Source organism: Bos indicus, chromosome 13 (assembly GCF_029378745.1).
Source record: "Bos indicus isolate NIAB-ARS_2022 breed Sahiwal x Tharparkar chromosome 13, NIAB-ARS_B.indTharparkar_mat_pri_1.0, whole genome shotgun sequence".
In the NCBI taxonomy this organism is placed as follows: domain Eukaryota; kingdom Metazoa; phylum Chordata; class Mammalia; order Artiodactyla; family Bovidae; genus Bos; species Bos indicus.
In genome coordinates this window covers 43,859,635-43,880,607 of record NC_091772.1, presented here as the reverse complement: position 1 = coordinate 43,880,607, position 20,973 = coordinate 43,859,635, and the positions used below count along the sequence as shown (strand labels likewise).

The following is a 20,973-nucleotide window of genomic DNA, read 5'->3' as shown; positions in this document are numbered from 1 at the left end:
AGAGTTAAGAGGGTTAGTGATGTAGGGATACCTCTGGAGCTGGAAGGAAAGAATATCCATTCATAGACCAGGATGGGTTCACTACCACTAACACCATCTCCCTCCTCTTGGGCTGCATTACCTCCAATTCAAATGCTTTTTTTTCTAGTAGTCAGTTCAAGGAACATGATGGGAAAAATTCCTCTCAGGTTCCCTTTCCAATCCGATTCAAATATTAAGCTCTTTTGTTTTAGATATGGCATCAATGGATATAAATTATATGAGTGAAAATGGTTGAGAATTTAAAAAAATACATTAGAAATGCTTTTATAAACATGAATGTTACCCTCATATGAGTTCCATGGTATTATTTTTCCTATCTTATAGGAAAGAGAAACAAATGTTTATTGACAATGCTATATCCGTTCCATAGTACAGGAGTTGTACGACTGAGCGACTGATCTGATCTGATCTGATCTGATATCCATTCAGTTCAGTCACTCAGTTGTGTCCGACTCTTTGCGACCCCATGAATCACAGCATGCCAGGCCTCCCTGTCCGTCACCAACTCCTGGAGTTCACTCAGACTCACGTCCATCGAGTCAGTGATGCTATCCAGCCATCTCATCCTCTGTTGTCCCCTTCTGCTCCTGCCCCCAATCCCTCCCAGCATCAAAGTCTTTTCCAATGAGTCAACTCATCGCATGAGGTGGCCAAAGTACTAGGCCGAGATAAAAAGACTAAGATTTAAAGAGGTCCAAAGACTTTTTTTTTTGGTTAAGAAATTTCATAAAGTCAAATATATGGGATATTAAAAAGCTAAAATTTGATTGTAGTTTCCATAACCCAACTTTTCTGATAAATTGCTCTCTTTCACACTACAGCTAAAAAAGATATACATCAAAATATGAGTATAATAGAGTTGGAAAAGATAAATCCACTTTGAGTTTTAAACCTTATGACAATAATAGCAGCTAGTATTATAAGCATTTAAAATGCATTAAATATTTTTAAAGCTTTACATGTGTTTTTGACATATTAATAATACTCAAAAAATCCTGTAAGGTAAATATTATTTTATTTATTTTACAGCTTGGGAAACTAAGGGACAGAATTTAAGTAGTTTGTCCAAGGTAAGTAAGTGACCGAACTTGGATTCAAAGACAGGAAATCTGACCACAGAATTCACATTGCTATCCATCTGTTCCAAATCAGCCTTCTCATAGTTCAAGGTCTGAGAGTGAACAGGAATTAAACCAGTGAGAAGAGGAATTTGCCAGGAAAATGATTCCTCAAAGAGTGAGCTTCCCACAGATACACAAGTAGCTGCACACAGCACCTTTGTAGTGTAGAATAAATCACCCCTCTTCACGGTACCATCTGCAAGCTTCATCTGGATGGCCCTCCCAATTTCTTCTTCATTTTGGTAAATATATGCTGAGTTAATATGGCAGTAGCCAACATCAGTTGCTCTCATGACAGCTTTTTCTACCTCACTCTTAACAACCTAGGAAAGCATAACAAGATAAAGATCTACTTAAATCAGGAACAGAGGACCAATTCCACAAGCAGAACTGTTCAATAGAAGCCGTCACCCTAAAGAGTTAAGAGCTAGTGGGGACACAGCATCATGTTGACCTTTATTTCATGGTAAATATTTAACAACTGAGTCTGAAGAAGAGGAGTCCTGATTTATAGCTTTAGCCAATTTCCATGGTGGAAGTACTCCCACCATGGCTCATTTCACGCAACCAATGTTGGGAAAAGATACTTATGATAGAAACTTTGAGTTCATGAACTGGTCTCAGAACATCATATCATTAACCCTCTATTTCTGGACTTCCACTATCTACATGATGTATAGATTTACATAATATATAGAGTTACCTTTCTAAATTAATTCTCTTTGTAAGAGATCATTAACTGGTTTCAACCCAGATATCCAGTGCAAAAAATTATCAGTGCAATGAGGACATAATTTCAGATGGAATAAATTAGTGATTTACCTAAGTAAACTTGGAGAAACACTTCAAACAACATTTGAGGAAGAACTAAAAATGTAAAAAAGAAAACACAAAAAACCAAAAAGCACTTTTTTTCACCTTAAAAATTTCTTATTATTAATTTCTTTTTTGGCTACTAAGTTCATCCTTAGCTAACATTTTCTTCTTCAAAACTGTTATTCTTCTTAGCTGTCTACTCGTTTGCTGGTCCACCAGGCTGGTCTTCCAAAATTATCTATAATTTTCACCTCTCCATTACCCCTGTTACTTCACTCAGTAGTAAAATGTCTCTTGGGTGTATATATATATATAACTTGCAACTCCTGATGAGTTAACTAGTCCCATGAAGATGAACTGATTGTTCACAGATGAAAAAGCCAAGTCAAAATAAAGCAATAGTTCCTGCCAGTGTCCTTGCATCAGACTTCAACATCATACACCAAATGACTCTCCTGCTGGGGCATCAAACGTGAAGTTCAGTCTTCCAAACAGAGAGAGAATTTTCAAGTGCCACATGCTTCTTCCCACAGCTCAGTATTCATAGCCTGACCTCTAAGGGACTATCTCCACCTCAGACCACAAAAATTCCCTCTGAGATGAAAGATTAATCTCTTTCTATAGGTCCTTTTATCCCCAAGATTTCTCTGGATGCTCTATGATTAGAGGTACATGGGAGGGGACAACTTGGATGTTAGAAATTTCAGAGAAAATGCATGACAAGCAAATTTGCATCAAGGTCTCTGATACATGATAAATAGGCTTCCCTCGTAGTTCAGTCCATAAAGAATCCACCTGCAATGCAAGAGACCTGGGTTCTATTCCTGGATTGGAAACATCCTGTGAAGAAGGAAATGACAACCCACTCCAGTATTCCTGCCTGGGAAACCCATGAACAGAGGAGCCTGGCACGTAACAAGTCCATGGGTTTGCAAGAGTTAGACACGACTAAGTGACTAAACCACCAATCAGGACAGCTGGATTTCATTGATTCTGAAAGTGTTAGGCACTCAATCATATCTGACTCTTTGCAACTCCATGAACTATAGCCCACCAGGCTCCTCTGTCCATGGAATTCTCTAGTCAAGAATACTGGAGTGGGTTGCCATTTCCTTCTCCAGGGGATCTTCCCTATCCTGGGATCGAACCGGTGTCTCCTACATTGCAGGCAGACTCTTTATTTTCTGGGACACCAGGGAAGCCATTGACTCTAATCTGTTGTGAAATGGCACCCCTGAAAATTCGAAAAGCACTGACTTAATGCACCAAATAACCTACCCTGGAGAGAAGCATAATATAAATTAAGAAAGGGTGGCCCCTCTGGATTTCCCAAATTTACTCAGTGACTGGTTCTGATCAGGACCCGAGTCTGCTACTCCTCCATCTCTAACACCATTCTGATTACCTGAGGAGCAGAGGTGCCCAGTCCCTACCAAGGCATGAAGCATCCATCATTCATCTTTAAAGAAAAAAGTTTCACTTGATTCATCTTCTCTCACTTTTCTGGCTAGACAAACTGTGATTTTCCTCTTTATTAAGAGAAATCTGCAAAGGGAAGAAAATAGTACAAGTTTTTTGAAACACAGAAGTAGGATTGCAGTCCATCCTAAAGGAAATCAATCCTGAATATTCATTGGAAGGACTAATGCTGAAGCTGAAGCTGAAGCCACCTGATGCGAAGAACTGACTCATTGGAAAAGACCTTGAGGCTGGAAAAGACTGACAGTAAGAGGAGAAGGGGGTGACTGAGGATGAGATGGTTGGATCTCAATGGACATGAGTTTGAGCAACCCCAGGAGATAACGAAAGATAGGGAAGCCTGGCATGCTGCAGTCCATGGCGTTGCAAAGAGTTGGACACAACTTAGCAACCGAACAGCAAGGATTGCTGAATATGGCAAATCTATATTCAATTTTTTGAGGAGCATTCATACTATTTTTCATAGTAGCTGCATTATTTGCATTCCTATTAACAGTGTACAAGGCTTCTGATTTCTCCACCTTCTCTCCAACACTTATTGTGTCTATCAGTCTTTTTAAATAATAGCCATTCTGACAAGTATGACAGTATCTTATAGTTTTGATTTGGATTTTCCTGATGAATAATGATGCTGACCATGTTTTTAATACCTATTTGCCATTTGTTTGTCTTCTTTGGATAAATGGCTTCATCAAAAATGTAATTTTGATTAGCCAGGTCGAAATTATCTGGTCAGCACCACTGAGGTCAGCCCACTCCATTTCCTGCAGGAATAAGAAACAATTTACATGCTAAAACCCTTGTTGGCTGATCTTTCAAAGTATTGTTTTACTTTAAAATCTGGTAAGATGGTAATAAAGTTAATTTTTTAAAAAACCACTAATTTTTGTGTTGCAAAGTACTAACATCATCTCATTAAAATTAGATAATACAAGGATGTTAGTTCAAACTTGACTAAAGTAAAAACATCTTGGAGGATGCAAATATATCCACAAACACAAGAGATTCTAGCAAAAAAAGAAGTTTACTGGAATATACTAGAGACTTTTGTCATTGATCAGATAGGAGATAAATACTCCATATATATATATATATATATATATATATATATATATATATATATACAGTTGACCCTCCAACAATGCAGGGATTAGGGGTGCTAACCCAAGCACAGTTGAAAACCCACATTTAACTTTCAAGTCTCCTCTTCAGTTCTGCCTCTGTAGCTCCAACCAACCTGGGCTTACCAGTGTGGTACATATTTACTGGGGGGAAAAAAAAAAAGCCACTTGCCCCACGTGTTTCAAAACTGTGTTGTTCAAGTTCAGTTCAGTTCAGTCACTCAGTCGTGTCCAACTCTTTCTGAACCCATGGACTACAGCATGCCAGGCTTCCCTGTGCATCACCAACTCCTGGAGTTTACTCAAACTCATGTCCATTGAGTTGGTGATACCATCCAAACATCTCATCCTCTGTTGTCCCCTTCTTCTCCCACCTTCAATCTTTCCCAGCATCAGGGTCTTTTCAAATGAGTCAGTTCTTTGCATCAGGTGGCCAAAGTATTGGAGTTTCAGCTTTAGCATCGTTCCTTACAATGAATATTCAAGACTGATTTCCTTTAGGATGGACTGGTTGGACCTCCTTGCAGTCCAAGGGACTCTCAGGAGTCTTCAACACCACAGTTCAAAGGCATCAATTCTTCAGTCCTCAGCTTTTTTTATAGTCCAACTCTCATGTCCATACATGACTACTGGAAAAACCATAACCTTGACTAGACAGACCTTTGTTGGCAAAGTAATGTCTCTGCCTTTTAATATGCTGTCTAGGTTGGTCATAACTTTTCTTCTAAGGAGCAAGTGTCTTTTAATTTCATGGCTGCAGTCACCATCTGCAGTGACTTTGGAGGCCCCCCCCCCCCCCATATAAAGTCTGTCACTGTTTCCCCATCTATTTGCCATGAAGTGGTGGGACTAGATGCCATAATCTTAGTTTTCTGAATGTTGAGCTTTAAGCCAACTTTTTCACTCTCCTCTTTCACTTTCATCAAGAGGCTCTTTAGTTTTTCTTCTCTTTCTGTCGTAAGGGTGGTATCATCTTCGTATCTGAGATTGTTGATATGTCCCCCAGAAATCTTGATCCCAGCTTGTGTTCATCCAGCCCAGTGTTTCTCATGATGTGCTCTACGTATAAGTTAAATAAGCAGGGTGACAATATACAGCCTTGACATACTCCTTTCCCTATTTGGAACTAGTCTGTTGTTCCATGTCCAGTTCTAACTTTGCTTCTTGACCTGCTTACAGATTTCTCAAGAGGCAGGTCAGGTGGTCTAGTATTCCCATCTCTTTAAGAATTTTCCATAGTTCGTTGTGATCCACACAGTCAAAGGCTTTGGCATAGTCAATAAAGCAGAAATAGATGTTTTTCTGGAACTCTCTTGCTTTTTCAATGATCCAACGGATGTTGGCAATTTGATCTCTGGTTCTTCTGCCTTTTCTAAATCCAACTTGAACATCTGGACGTTTATGGTTCATGTACTGCTGAAGCCTGGCTTGGAGAATTTTGAGCATTACTTTGCTAGCATGTGAGATGAGTGCAATTATACGGTAGGGTGAACATTCTTTGGCATTGCCTTTCTTTGGGATTGGAATGAAAACTGAGCTTTTCCAGTCCTGTGGCCACTTTGCTGTTTTCCAAACAACAAAATTTGAGTTTTCCAAATTTGCTGGCATATTGAGTGCAGCACATTCACAGCATCATCTTCTAGGATTTGAAATAGCTCAACTGGAAGTCCATCACCTCCACTAGCTTTGTTCTTAATGATGCTTCCTAAGGCCCACTTGACTTCACATTCCAGGATGTCTGGCTCTAGGTGAGTGATCACACCATAATGGGTATCTGGATCATGAAGATCTTTTTTGTATAGTTCTTCTGCATATTCTTGCCACCTCCTCTTCTTAATATCTCCTTTTTCTGTTAGGTCTATACCATTTCTGTCCTTTATTGAGCTCCTCTTTGCATGAAATGTTCCCTTGGTATCTCTAATTTTCTTGAAGAGATCAGTGGATCACCTGAAACTAACACATTTTACATCAACTATACCCCAATTCCATGAATAGAGGTGCCTTGTGAGCTAGAGTTTGTGGGGTCAAAAAGAGTCAGACATGACTGAGCGACTAAAGAGAAGATACCCCAATAAATTTTTTTAAAAAGACTGAAAGTTATGCACACTATAGTCCACAGGTGAATTATTGGAGATAGTTTCACACTGAGAAAGGGAGAATCCATGACATGAGAGAATATTACTTTCTTCATGTCAAGATGTTGGTATTTACCTCTAAGTGAATATCTAGGATATATTCAAACTTGAACATGAAAAAGTTTGGTAAGGTAGAACCAAATCTTTTACCTTTTGGGGAAATAAAAGCTAAGACAGTTGCCCAGTGGACACTGGGAAGGCATTTATGTGCCCAGCTGCCCTTGACTTTTGTGTGCAAACTTACACGCGGGTGCTGATTGGCAGTACACTGTTTTTAAGACTCTCTTCTAAGTACAATTAAAGTCATACAGCAAACAATGTATAACAATCAAAGAGGAAATAGTCAAGCACAGTTTTAAATATTTGAGAGAGTAAATAAAAACATCTATGGTGTTGCACATGGCAAAACCAGCCCTTCTCAGACTGTGAGAACTGCCATGAACCTGTCTTTCAGGAACAGGCCTGAGTCTGATCTGGAAAAGGAGAATTTATCCAGACACTATATTTTACTCGAGAGTACTGACTATTCTAATATGGATACAATCAGGCTATCATTTCCAGAGTTAAAACTATGGATACTGGGCTTCCCTAGTGGCTCAGTGGTAAATAATCTGCCTGCCAATGCAGGAGACATGAATTCAATCCCCGATCTGGGAAGATTCCACATGCCATGGAGCAACAAAGCCTGAGGACCACAACTACTGAGCCTGTGCTTCAGTGCCCGGGAGCCACAACTACTAAAGACCACATGTCCTAAAGCCCATGCTCTGCAGCAAGAGAAGTCGCCACAATGAGAAGCCCAGGCGCCACGACTAGAGAGCGGCCCCCACCTGATGCAACTAGAGAAAAGTCCTAGCAGCAAAGAAGACACAGCACAGACAAAACTTAAAAAAAAAAAGGAAAGGAAACCTACAGATATCATGCTATGAATAAAGCGAATAAACAATGAGGAAAACGTTGCTTCATTGGTTAACTTTTCACCCCCGACTACTAAGAGGAGCAAGTCCTCTGAAAAGCCTTCACACATTGTTTTTTCTCTCTTTCCTCTGCATTTTCAACAATGTGCTGTGTGTGGTAGGTGGGGATATAGGGCTACTGGATTCACCAAGACTGGGAAAATAAATGGAAGAATCAGTGACTTGACCCTCATTATATTTGCAAAAAGACTTTCTCCGAAACACATTTTGAAAGCACTTTCAAAAGTCAATGGCAAAGAAAGAATTTTAAAGGCTGCCAGGGAACAACGGATGACCCCTTCCAAGGACCCTCCATTAGACTATCAGCAGATTTCTCAACAGAAACTTAATAGGCATGGAGGAGGGGAGAAGGATGGAAATATCATTTTCAAGATACTGAAAGATAAAAGAGGTCAGCCAAGAATACCCTACCCAGCAAAATTATCATTCAGATATAAAGGCAAAATAAGGATTTTTCTCAAACAAACAAAAGTTGAGGAAGTTCATCAAGTTTCATTAACTTTTCCTGCATTACATAAAATGTCAAAAGGACCTCCTCTACTGGAAACAAAAGGCAAAACTTGGAGTAGATAATGACAGACATAATCAGGAAGTTGAAGACTTATATCAAAATAGGTTTTTGAAAAAAACACTTTACTATAGAGACTTCCCTGGGAGTCCACTGGTTAAGACTCCAATGTAGGAGGTGCTGGTTTGATCCCTGGTCCAGAAACTAAGATCTCACATGCTGCCATGGGGTGCAGCCAAATAAATAAATAAAAATACTTTATTATAGCATAAATATTGAAAGGAGAAGTATTAGATTTCCTCATTTGCATCCATTATTTTTAATTTGAGAAACAACCCTGTGACTGCTTGTCATGGGGTTTGATGGTAACTCTTGTGGTTCCAGATCTTAGGTTAAGCTTCAGGATATTCAGTCTGAATGCCAGGTTTTGTAACATCAATTCCAAACAGGCCAATATTACTATGACCTTTTGCTGGGAGAATCTTAGCTGAATTTTTGAATGAATCCCATGGTTTTTCAAATGCATAGTGTTTGGCACTGCAATTTCCATGGGTAAGGACCCATGGGTTGCCAACAAGGGTTGGCAAAGACTATTTTTGGTGACTTTGATTCCAAAGAATAAAATATAGAAATTATTATCGAACTAGTAATTTTGCCCCAGCTGGCTGAGTTCTACAACTACAGTGCTCTTCTTTCAGTCTGCCTCGGGCATGGGTGACGTTCAGCGGCTGTACCATCTTAGACGTTATCTCTGAACCTTGCTATAGTCCAGTGAATATCTGTTCTTTATCTTTGTGGTACTATAGGTCAGCATGGATTGAAGTAGTTACTTTGCTGTGTGAGTTATGAAAGAATCTGGCACCTCCAACTGCTGTGTAGGCAAAAAATGACTAGATGAAGAAAATGAAAGTTGCTCAATCATGTCCAACTCTTTGTGACCCCACGGACTGTATAGTCCATGGAATTCTCCAGGCCAGAATTCTGGAGTGGGTAGCCTTTCCTTTCACCAGGGGATCTTCCCAAGCCAGGGATCAAACCCCGATCTCCCACACTCCAGGTGGATTCTTTACCAGCTGAGCCACAAGGGAAGCCCAAGAATACTGGAGTGGGTAGCCGATCCCTTCTATTCTAGATGAGGAGAACTGCGCTGAATTTGTAGAGGTAGGCAAGTCAGTTTACAGACATGGAAGGTCCTTTGAAGTCAAATTCCACTCTCCTTAGGAGGGAAATACCCCTTTGAAAACTAGTTTATTCAAAACTATTCCACACAGTTTCATGTGGATCACCTGGAAGTCTGCTAACCTGTTTTGCTAAGACATAGGTGATGATCACAAAATAGCCTATTTGCCATTCTAGCTCACCTTCATAGACCTGAAAACTATTAGAAACACTGACAATTTGAGTATCAAATTCTTTAACAGTGGTGTCAGGAGATAATCACAAAATCTGACTCTTAGCAGATCCTCAAAAAAGTTCTTTAAAAAGTTAAAAGAAATAAACTGTTAGAGGGTTCAGCAGAGTGGTATAGCAGAGGTGTGCTGGGCCCATAACGCAGAAGGTGATGGATCAAAAGTGCGCTCTGCTCTCTGTTTAGGGCTTCCCTGGTAGCTCAGACAGTAAAAAATCTGTCTGCAATGCAGGAGACCTGGGTTTGATCCCTAGGTCAGAAAATTCCCTGGAGAAGGGAATGGCAACCCACTCCAGTATCCTTACCTGGAGAATCCCATGGACAGAGGAGTCGGGAGGGCAACAGTTCGTGGGGTGGCAAAGAGTTGGACCCCTGAGCAACTAACACTTTCACTTTCAAACTCTTCGAAGGAATAAAAATTGGACCCTACATTGTTTATCTTAACACTAGACTCTTTTTAGAGTAGTTGTTGGATTGACAGGGAAATCCCTCCTCTCCTCCCCGCCACACTTTGCTCTGTTATTAGCATTTTGCATTGCTGTGCAACATTTGTTAAAACTGATGAGCTAATATTGATACTTTACTATTAAGCAAGGGCCATAGAGTGCAAAACAATTCAAACTTTTAGTTGTACAGCAGCTCTATGCATACTAAAAAATGCATATTGACATAAGAATCCACCATTACTGTATACATAATATAGAATAGTTTCACCACCCTGAACATTCAGTGTGCTCCAGTATCCATCTTTTCCTTTCTTTCCTCTTCTAAATCCCTGGCAACATTGATCTTTTACTATCTTTATATTTTGCTTTTTCTAGAGTGTCATACAGTCGAAATCATATATATAGTATGTAGCTTTTTAAGTTTGCTTTTTTTCACATAGAAATATGCATTTAATTTTGCTCTGTGGCTTTCCATATCCTGATAGTTTATTTCTTATCACTGAATAAGATTCCACTGATGGATAAAATTATGTCTCTGTATCCAATGAATATCTATATTTATCACTTGGGTGGCTCATTGGTAAAGAATTCGCCTGCCAAGCAGGACTCAGGTTCAGTCCCTGGGTCAGGAAGATTCCCTAGAGAAAGAAGTGGCAATCCACCAAGTATTCTTACCTGGGAAATCCTGTGGACAGGGGAGCCTGGTGGGCTACAGTCAAGGAGTCGCAAAGAGTTGGACACAACTTAGTGACTAAACGGCAATTATTAAAACTAGCATAACCATTCATGTGCAAGATTTTGTGTGGACGTAAGTTTTCAGCTTATTTGTGTAAATATCCAAAAGCACAATCGCTGGATCTCTTACTAAGAGGATGTTTAGTTTTGTAAGAAACCCCAAACTATTGACCAAAAAGAACAGTACCATTTTGCATTCCTAGGACTCATGAAGGAGAGATTTTATTGCAGCATTAAATGTTGTCACTGCTTTGAGTCTAGCCATTCTAATAGGTATGTAGGAGAACCTAATAGTTTGTTGTTTTTTTTTTTTTAGTTTGCAAGTCCAAATGACAAATGACATTGAATATTTTTCATTTGCATATTTTCCAGCTGAGTATCTTCTTTGGTAAAGTGTCCATGAATATTTCTTTCTATATTTCCAGAGGATAAAAGTGAGACTCAAAAATTAAGGACCAGTCCCTGGTCATACAACTGCACACTCTAAAGTCACAATGCACAGAAAACTTTCTGGCTTCCAGTATAGAGACTTGTCCACTAGCCCCTCTTAAGTCCAAGCACTGAAGTTATATTTCCATTAAAATACAGTAACAAGGATCAAGAACTGAGACCTTGCCCTGTAAGATTGCAGCTTATTCCTACAAATGGTAATATATTTTCTACTCAAGATAAGTTTCCAAGCAGTAACAAGAGTATAAGGCAAAACCCGGGTGCAGTGTTTCTCATCCAGCACTCAGCTGTGAAGGAAAGCTACAGGGCTGAAAATAGCCTGGAGTTAAAACTACCTCTAGGTCCTCCCCACCATTCTATGCAAAACAAAGAACTCTCTCACCTGAAGGGGAAAAAAAAGGACATTAAGGTTGATTGTGCCCAGATCCCAGCCCGTCTAGCCTCTGGCCAATCTCCAGAATTCCTTGCCCAGTCATTTAAGAGATAACTACTCCGGAAAAAAAAAAAAAAAAAAAGAGAGATAACTACTCCGAACAACCTTGGAGAAGAACATTAGCAAAAGTACTGGAGTGGGGTGCCATTGCCTTCTCCTGGAGAAGAACAGGCCCCCTTAAGACAGTAGCTTTCCACATATATGCCTATATATACTTACTCTTTTCTTGGGTTAGTGCAGCAGCTCACTAATCTGACTGCTGCCCCTTCTTGCCTCATTAAAGGTGATCTGTTCCTGTAAAGTGCCAGTCTCGTTCTTTTTCTGAACCTCACATTCTCTAACTCCCTTACCCTACATTTTTTGGCGCAGAAACCACGGAGGTTGTGTCCTTCTCATTCTCCATGGCCAGCTCTTTGGAGCGTGGAAGCCTGCCCACTTTCCCGCCCAGACTTTCAAGACCTCCTCGAGAGGACATCCTGTGCCTTCATGAGCGGTATAAGTCCTGTGTAAGGGCTTTATTGGTTTTCCATGTAACCCGAGGAATATTGGTCTCTCCCCCCGCCCCTCTCTCTCTCCCTCTTTTCTCTGCACTTTCTTTTCCGCGAGACTGACCAACTCCAGGACAGAGGCCTTTTGCCATTCGACCTCCCTCCATCCACCACGAATTCTCGCCTGACCCAGTAGCCCAGGTAAGCTCAGACGGTACTCTAGGGTGCCATAGACTATCATCCTTTCTGGGTTCCTGGAGAACCCTCTGGCCAAAAGGCCCTCTGGGGAGGTACGTGGGGGACGCCCCTCCCTCCTTCAGAGCCTCTCTCTCTCTGCCTGGTCAAAAGATTACATGACGATCTTTTCTCTTGACTAGACAGTCGCTAGCCATTTGCTATGGGGTCAAGCCAATCCATCCCACTCTCCCTTGACCTGCATAAAATGAAACCCCAAACCTCTATTCTTGACCGATCTCAAGGTTCTTAAACTCGAGTCACTTTGAACTCAAACTTGGCCTTAATACAAACTGGATAACCAAAACTGCTGGCCTGAGTTCGGGACTTTCAATTTCAATATTTTATCAGATCTCACTAACTTCCTCTAATGGAATGGCAAATGGTCAGAGGTCCCCTATATTCAAGCCTTCTGGGACCTTAGAAGCCATCCTTCTCTCTGCAAGGACTGTTCTACCTATCAAATCCTCCTCTGCTCTCTCTCCTCCTCCATTACAAGAGAATCCAAATCTAAAACCCCACAAAGGCCCCCTAAACCACAAGCCCCCGATTTTGACCCGGCAGATGAGCCTCCTCCCTACTGCCCAGAGAGAAAGCTTCCAGAGATGAGACCCCATCCTCTAGCCCTTCCTCCTCCAAAACAGGAAGTGATGACTCTGAAACCCCAAAAGAGATTTCCATCCACCCTCCGTTGGCCAGGACCCGAAGCAAACACATGCTTCTCCTCAGAGAGGTAGCGGGACCAGAGGGCCCTACACGGGTTCATGTGCCTTTCTCAATTTCTGATATGAGCCAAACTGAGGAAAAATTGGGATCCTTTTCAGAAAATCCTACTAGATACAAAAAAGAATTCCTCTGCCTTACACAAGCATATCATTTAACCTGGAATGATCTTTATTACATCCTAAATGCCATTTTAACCCCTGATGAAAAGAAATGCATATGGCAGGCAGCTTGGACTCATGCTGATCAGCTCCATAACCAAGACAGGACTAATCCGGTGGGTGATGATGCAGTCCCTTTAACTGAGCCAGGGTGGATATAAAAAGCAGGCGATGCCAGCATCCAGTACCTGCATCATATGATCACCTGTTTACTAGAAGGAATGCTAAAAAACTCTCACATTCATGTTAACTATGATAAAATTAGGGAAGTGATTCAAGAAAAAGATCAAAATCTTGCCCTTTTTCTTTCACGGCTTACTGAGGCAGTCCACAAATACACTAAGCTAGATATTTCCACCCCCGCCGGACTTCTGTACTTACACGTCCAGTTCATAAGCCAGTCAGCCCCCAATATTTGCCGAAAACTAGGCCAGTTAGAGGAAGGCCCTGAAATCCCTCAGTGAGATCTCCTAGAAATAGCCTTTAAAGTTTTCAACAAGAGGGAGGAAGAAGCAAAAAAAGAAAAAGGAAAGAAAGGCCAAATATGCTTTATTTGCTGCAGCTATCCAAGAAAAAAATTCAACCCCTTTGGCCATCAACCTCGGCCCACCCGTATGGGACCTAACCCTCCAGGCCCCTACTTTAGATATAACCAAACGAGACACTGGGCTAAGTCTTGCCCAAATCCCCAGCCACCCACCAAACCCTGCCCCACCTATAAACAATGGGGCCACTGGAAAATAGATTGTCCTCAGACACTACCCACCAATCTCAGGGTCCACCCCAGGTCCAACAACAATGGGCCAGGAGAGAGACTCAGGCAGGCCCTGGCACCCCAGACCATGGTTACTCAGATGAAGTGAGAGATGATCCAATTGTGCCTGAGTTATTCCAGTGATGGAGCCCAAGCTCCAGACCCCAAGTCCACCCCATACAGATGGATTCGGAGCTTCTGGTAACTGGCACAGTGGGCGGACACAAAGTCTTATTCCTAATAGACACTGGAGAGGCCTTTTCACTTTTAACCTCCTTTAAGGGCCCTCTCCAACCTTCACAAGTGGCCATCAAAGGGGGTCTCAGGCATCCTTTTTTATCCCAAAATAACCCCTCCTCTCCTTTGTTCCTTTGACAAAACAACACTAACACATTCTTATAAAGTAGTTCTTCAATGCCCAATGGCATTGATGGGACGTGATCTTCTGGCTAAGCTACAAACTGTTATAAACCTCCCATTCTTAGATCCCATATCAATTCTTTGCATCCAAATGGCACCCAAACCCCTGGCCAGCCCTCACTCCCAAAACCTGCCCCCTGACCTTCCCCCGATAGATCCTCAGGTCTGGGACACTGAAGCCCTGTCGGAAGCCCGACACCATTCTCCCATATAGGTCTTCTTTAAAAATCCCTCTCAAGTAATAACCCAAACTCAATATACCCTGACCACAGAATCCCAACAAAGACTTAAACCAATAATCTCCCGACTGCTCAAAGCCGGCCTTTTATGGCCTATCTGTCCTCCTCATAATACTCCTATGCTGGCAGTCAAAAAGGGACCCCACTCCTGACGTCTAGTTCAAGATCTTCACAAGATCAGAGGCCATTATACTCATATACTCCGTGGTCACTAACCCCTACACCCTGCTCTCACATATTCCCCCTGACACACTCTATTTCACGGTATTAGACCTCAAAGATGCTTTCTTTACTATGCTTCAACACCACTCCTCACAGCCCCTATTTGCCTTCACCTGGATGGATCCAGACACATATCAATCTGAACAATTAACTTGGCCTGTTTTACCACGAGGGTTTAGAGATGTCCCTCATTTTTTCGGTGAGGCCTTCAAAAGGACCTACAAACTTTAGACCTAGGCTCTACTGCCTTACTCCAATATGTAGACAATTTATTGTTACGTAGTTCCTCTCGCCGTAACCGCCTAGTCCACACTGCAAAGGTATTAAATGCCCTAGGCAACTGGGCTACAGAGCCTCACTCTCCAAAGCACAAATTGCTTCCAGCACTGTCATTACATGAGATTACTTCTCACGCCCACATCCAAAATAATCCCAGCTCAGAGACTTCAAGCCTTGACATAGACCCCCAGGCCCCAAACCAAGAGAACTTCTTCCTCTATTAGGTCTCTTAAACTTCTTCCAAATATGTGTCCCAATATTTGCCCTCCACACAAAACCTCTCTACCAAGCTACTTGAGAAAACTTAGATGAACCCTATTGGCCCCCACCTCTCTCCACACCCTAATTCAGACTCTTATCAAACATTTACTACAGGCCCCTTCTCTTTACTTACCTGATTACACCAAGCCTTTTTTTCCTTTTTGTGCATTCTCTACAAGGACATGCCTTAGGGATTCTGTGCCAAAAAAGGGGAGACATATGGGGGCCTCTAGCTTACTTATTTAAACAACTTGATCTCATCATGCTCAGATGGCCACCTTGTCTCCAGATCTTAGCTGCAACTACCCTCTTTATACCTGAAGCCCAAAAACTAACCTGAAAGTCTCCTCTAAATATATGCTCTCCTCATTCCTTCAAAGATTTATTCTCTCATCAGGCTTTCCTTTCTCTGCCCCCTGCTCGACTACAAATCCTCCACACACACCTCCTAGACCCATTCCTTTCTTTTATGCCTTTTAAATCTCTTAATCCTGCTAGCTTACTCCCTACACCAGATCCAGAAGCAGAACACCTATCTCATGACTGTGTTCAGACCTTAGATATAACACTTAATCCATTTGGACATATAACTGATCAGCCCCTTACTGACCCCACAATCCCATCCTGGTTCATAGATGGCAGTGCCCAGAAACAAGCCCCTTTTGGGGCTGGATATGCTATAGCCCGAGCTTCCCTGGTGGCTCAGATGGTAAAGCGTCTGCCTATAATTCGGGAGCAGAGAAGGCAATGGCACCCCACTCCAGTACTCTTGCCTGGCAAATCCCATGGGCGGAGGAGCCTGGTAGGCTGCAGTCCATGGGGTCGCTAAGAGTTGGACACGACTGAGCGACTTCACTTTCACTTTTCACTTTCATGCATTGGAGAAGGAAATGGCAACCCACTCCAGTGTTCTTGCCTGGAAAATCCCATGGATGGAGGAACCTGGTAGGCTACAGTCCATGGGGTCACAAAGTGTCGGACACAACTGAGCGACTTCACTCACTTCACTTCACGCTATAGTCCAGGGACAGCCCGACAAAGTTACCCCTTCTCGCCTCATCAAGTCAGCCACACTCCCAGCTCACACGTCCTCACAACAGGCTGAAATGATAGCTCTTACACAAGATTTGATCCTAGCCAAAGACCAAAAGATAAACATTTACCCTGACTTCAATATGTCTATAACACATTACATTTCCTCACTCAGAAGGGCACACCTATTCTCAATGCTCCTTTTATTTCTGAACTCCTCCATGCGTCTCAGCTCCCAAAACAAGCTGCTGTAATATATTGCCAGGGACATCAGTGACATAGTCCTATTTCCTTTTATAACAATATAGCAGATCACCAAACAAAGCGGCAGGCTGCCTCTGTTAGTCCTGTCTTTACTATGCCCCATATTGACGAGCCTAACATCCGCACATTACTTTCATATTTGCATTCCCTTTCCACCCCTCTGCAAAACTACTTAAGACTTTCCTTCAGAACTTTATTGAGTTAACTAAGGATGATGTGACTTATTTAATTAATCTGACCCAAACTTGTACCATTTGTCAGCAGACAAATCCTAATTCTAACATTCGCCCTTCCCCTTTCCCCACCCGCTAAATTGCGGACATCTTCCCTCACAAGACTGGCAGGTAGATTTCACCCACATGCCACTTGTAAAAAGGGTTAAATTTCTCCTAGTCTTCATATATACATTTTCTTGATGGATTGAAACTTTCCTGTCTACTAATAAATGAGCCCCTACTATGGCTCAGCTTATTCTTATTGAAATCCTCCCCAGGTTTGAAATGCCTTCTTCCCTCCAGTCTGACAACAGGCCCAAGTTCACATCCCAAATCACCCAAAATATTGCACAAGCCCTTCAAGTTCCTTGGAAATTTCACATTCCTTATCATCCCTGGTCTTCTGGTAAGGTTGAGAGAGCCAACCGAGTCCTAAAAAAAAACTCTGACCAAATTAACGATCGATCTTCATCAAGACTAGACTAAACTCCTCACTTTAGTCCTCTAAAGATCCGGGCCTTACCAAAAAAACTCTTAAATATTAGTCCATTCGAGGCCATGTATGGGAGGCCCATAATACCTTTGGGTCTTTCCCCCTCCCAGGACAGTCCCAAACTGCCTTCCCACCTTCCTTTTCCTTAACTTGCCCATATACGAGATGCCCTTTGGCAACATGTGGATAACTTACTCCCTCGACCACAACCCAATCTTCCATACCCATCCCTTCAAACAGGAGACAAAGTCTATATGACAGTTCAGTCTTACTCAGATCTAACCCCAAAATGGCAAGGACCCTACAAGGTAATTTTGCTGACCCCTACCTCTACAAAATTAAAAGAAATCACCCCTTGGGTACACATCACCTGGTTAAAAAAGATTAACCAGCCCAATGATGAAAATGGTTGCCAGACTTACTTATCAAGTTTCTCACACAGGCCCTACAACTCTAAAGTTCTCATAGCTTCCACGGGCCTCAACTGGTGGTGGATGGGCCTGTCGGTTTCACGGCTTCAATTATTCCTGAAACAACTTCTGACAGATATCTGGGTCTCGAGTCCTCAAGGATCCATGTTTGAACACATTGAAGATTACATCTCCACCCTGTGGCTACAGGAAATGTTTTATAACTTTTACCTCTTCAAAATCCAATTCTTCTCCATAGTAATCTATCTTATACTCACTTCCCCAAATGTTGTTTAATATCTTTTTATCCTCCCTTCTTCCTCTGACCCATGAACTCCTTCAAAATCCTAACCTCAGCTATATATTCCGGACCCTTAATTTAACCCATACCCTTCTCAATGCTGGAAAAGGCAATGGCACCCCACTCCAGTACTCTTGCCTGGCAAATCCCATGGACGGAGGAGCCTGGTAGGCTGCAGTCCATGTGGTCGCTAAGAGTCAGACATGACTGAGCAACTTCACTTTCACTTTTCACTTCCATGCATTGGAGAAGTAAATGGCAACCCACTCCAGTGTTCTTGCCTGGGGAATCCCAGGGACGGGGGAGCCTGGTGGGCTGCCACCTATGGGGTCACACAGAGTCGGACACGACTGAAGCGACTTAGCAACAGCAGCAGCTTCTCAATGCTTCTAACCCACAATTGGCTAAAGAGTGCTGGATATGTTTATCCGTAATTCCTCTGTGAGATTCATCCCTCCCCACATCCATCCTCAACTGGACCACAGGTAACATGTCCCTACACCACTCATACCGTGGAGAGCCTTTATTTGTCTCATATCTTAAACATCTTCACACTAGTGACAAAATCCAAAATTCAGACATACTCTTAAATCTTTACTCACCAAACTTTCCTCCTTCAATGAAAAATGTCCAATAGGAGGCCCTATTGCCCAAAGAGTAGCACTGTTACAACCAGCTCCTTTTTGTATATCCAGAAATTCCTGAAAGGGTTCATAGAACCAACCCATGGACACAAACCCTAACTCCATGTGCAACCATACCTCCACCTTTTTGCCACTGGAAAGGCTATATATAATGTTTCTGGTCCTACAGGACACTCTTTAACCTTTTCAGGGTGGTTTCCCTCAACATATTCCTCCACTTCTCCCATTGTTGGGGCCACCTTAGCTGGGTCTATGAGCATCCTTGAACGAATGATCAACCCCCCCTCCCCCCAACCCCGACTCTTCTTCACCATGGACTTCAGCTATTGTCTTATGACACCTGGCCTATTTTTCCTGTGTGGGACATCTACATACCTCTCTCTACCTACTAACTGGACCGGGACCTGCACCCTGGTATACTCCAGTCCAAACATTTTAATAGCCCCCAGTGATCAGCCCTTGCCTATTCCTCTCATCCACAAGCGAATAAAACAAGCCATTCATTTCAATCCCCTCTTAGTAGGAATAGGAATAGCGGCTGGAATTGGAACAGGAACCGCTGGCTTAACCACCTCCATCCAAAACTATCAGACACTATCTAAAGACCTATCAGACAGCCTCCAGGAAATAGCTCAAGGCCTAATAACTATCCAAAATAAACTTGATTCCTTGGTGTCCATAGTTTTACAAAATAGAAGGATATTAGATCTACTCACCATAGAGAAGGGAGGTCTGTGCCTTTTCCCAGAGGAATCCTGTTGTTTCTATGCCAACCAGTCCTTTATTGCCCAAGGAGCTACAAAAAACCTTCCAGATCGAGCCTCATGAATCTGCCAGAGATTAAGCAACTCCTGGCAGTTATGGTTAACAGATTGGAACTGGATGCCTTGGGTTTTACGACTTCTCGGACCATTCATTTTTATCATCCTCCTACTCACCTTTGAACCTTGTTTGTTTAATCTTTTCCAGGGATTTCTCCAAGACCAAATCTGAGCCATTTCCCGAGACCAAGTCAAGACTGTTTTTTTGCTGGAGACCCTGACGGCTAGAATAGAAAATCAACACTACAGGCATTAAACTTCGTTCCTCTCAGACCATGAACCCCTGACCCTCATTCATCAGCACCGAGAAGCCCTGAGCATTAGCAACACACACCTCTTTTTCTCTTTTTGTATATATTCCTTAGGGTCTGAAATGAAGGAAAATTACATGGCTCAAAACAGCCTGGAGTTAAAACTCCCCTCCAGGTCCTCCCCACCATTCTATGCAAAACAAAGAACTCTCTCACCCGAAGGGAAAAAAATGGACATTAAGGTTGATTTTGCCCAGCTCCCAGCCCATCCAGCCTCTGGGAGATCTCCAGAATACCTTGCCCAGCCATTTAAGAGATAACAACTCCGAACAACCTCGGAGAAGAACAGGCCCCCTTACAGACAGATCAGTTCAGTTCAGTCCAGTCCCTCAGTCATGTCTGACTCTTTGCGAACCCATGAACTGCAGCACACCAGACCTCCCTGTCCATCACCAACTCCCGGAGTTCACTCAAACTCATGTGCATCAAGTCGGTGATGCCATCCAGCCATCTCATCCTCTGTCGTCTCCTTCTCCTCCTGGCCCCAATCCCTCTCAGCATCAGGGTCTTTTCCAATAAGTCAACTCTTCGCATGAGGTGGCCAAAGTACTGAAGTTTTAGCTTCAGCATCCGTTCTTCCAATGAACACACAGGGCTGATCTCCTTTAGGATGGACTGGTTGGATCTAATTGCAATCCAAAGGACTCTCAAGAATCTTCACCAATACCACAGTTCAAAAGCATCAATTCTTTGGCACTCAGCTTTCTTCCAGTCCAACTCTCACATCCATACATGACCACTGGAAAAACCTTAGCCTTGACTAGACGGACCTTTGTTGGCAAAGTAATATCTCTGCTTTTCAATATACTATCTAGGTTGGTCATAACTTTCCTTCCAAGGAGTAAGCATCTTTTAATTTCATGGCTGCAATCACCATTTGCAGTGATTTTGGGGCTCCCAAAAATAAAGTCTGACACTGTTTCCACTGTTTCCCCATCTATTTCCCATGAAGTGATGGGACCAGATGCCAGGATCTTAGTTTTCTGAATGTTGAGCTTTAAGCCAACTTTTTCACTCTCCTCTTTCGCTT

General features: G+C 42.4%; 1 protein-coding gene across 2 annotated transcripts in view; it reads right to left on the bottom strand.

Moving 5' to 3' along the window:
- LOC109567750 (aldo-keto reductase family 1 member C4-like) overlaps positions 1-19,967 on the bottom strand; it is a 38,803-nt gene extending 18,836 nt beyond the window's left edge. The window contains exon 1 of one of the 2 annotated variants that reach the window (XR_011570089.1): positions 19,528-19,746. Coding sequence is in view for 1 of the 2 variants with exons in the window: in XM_070801113.1 (XP_070657214.1) it covers positions 19,528-19,530 (3 nt within the window). In the remaining variant the exon portion in view is untranslated. Of the gene's footprint in view, positions 1-19,527 lie in introns of both variants that reach the window. The other variant, XM_070801113.1, reaches the window with a different exon arrangement.
- Positions 19,968-20,973: the final 1,006 nt, after the last annotated feature.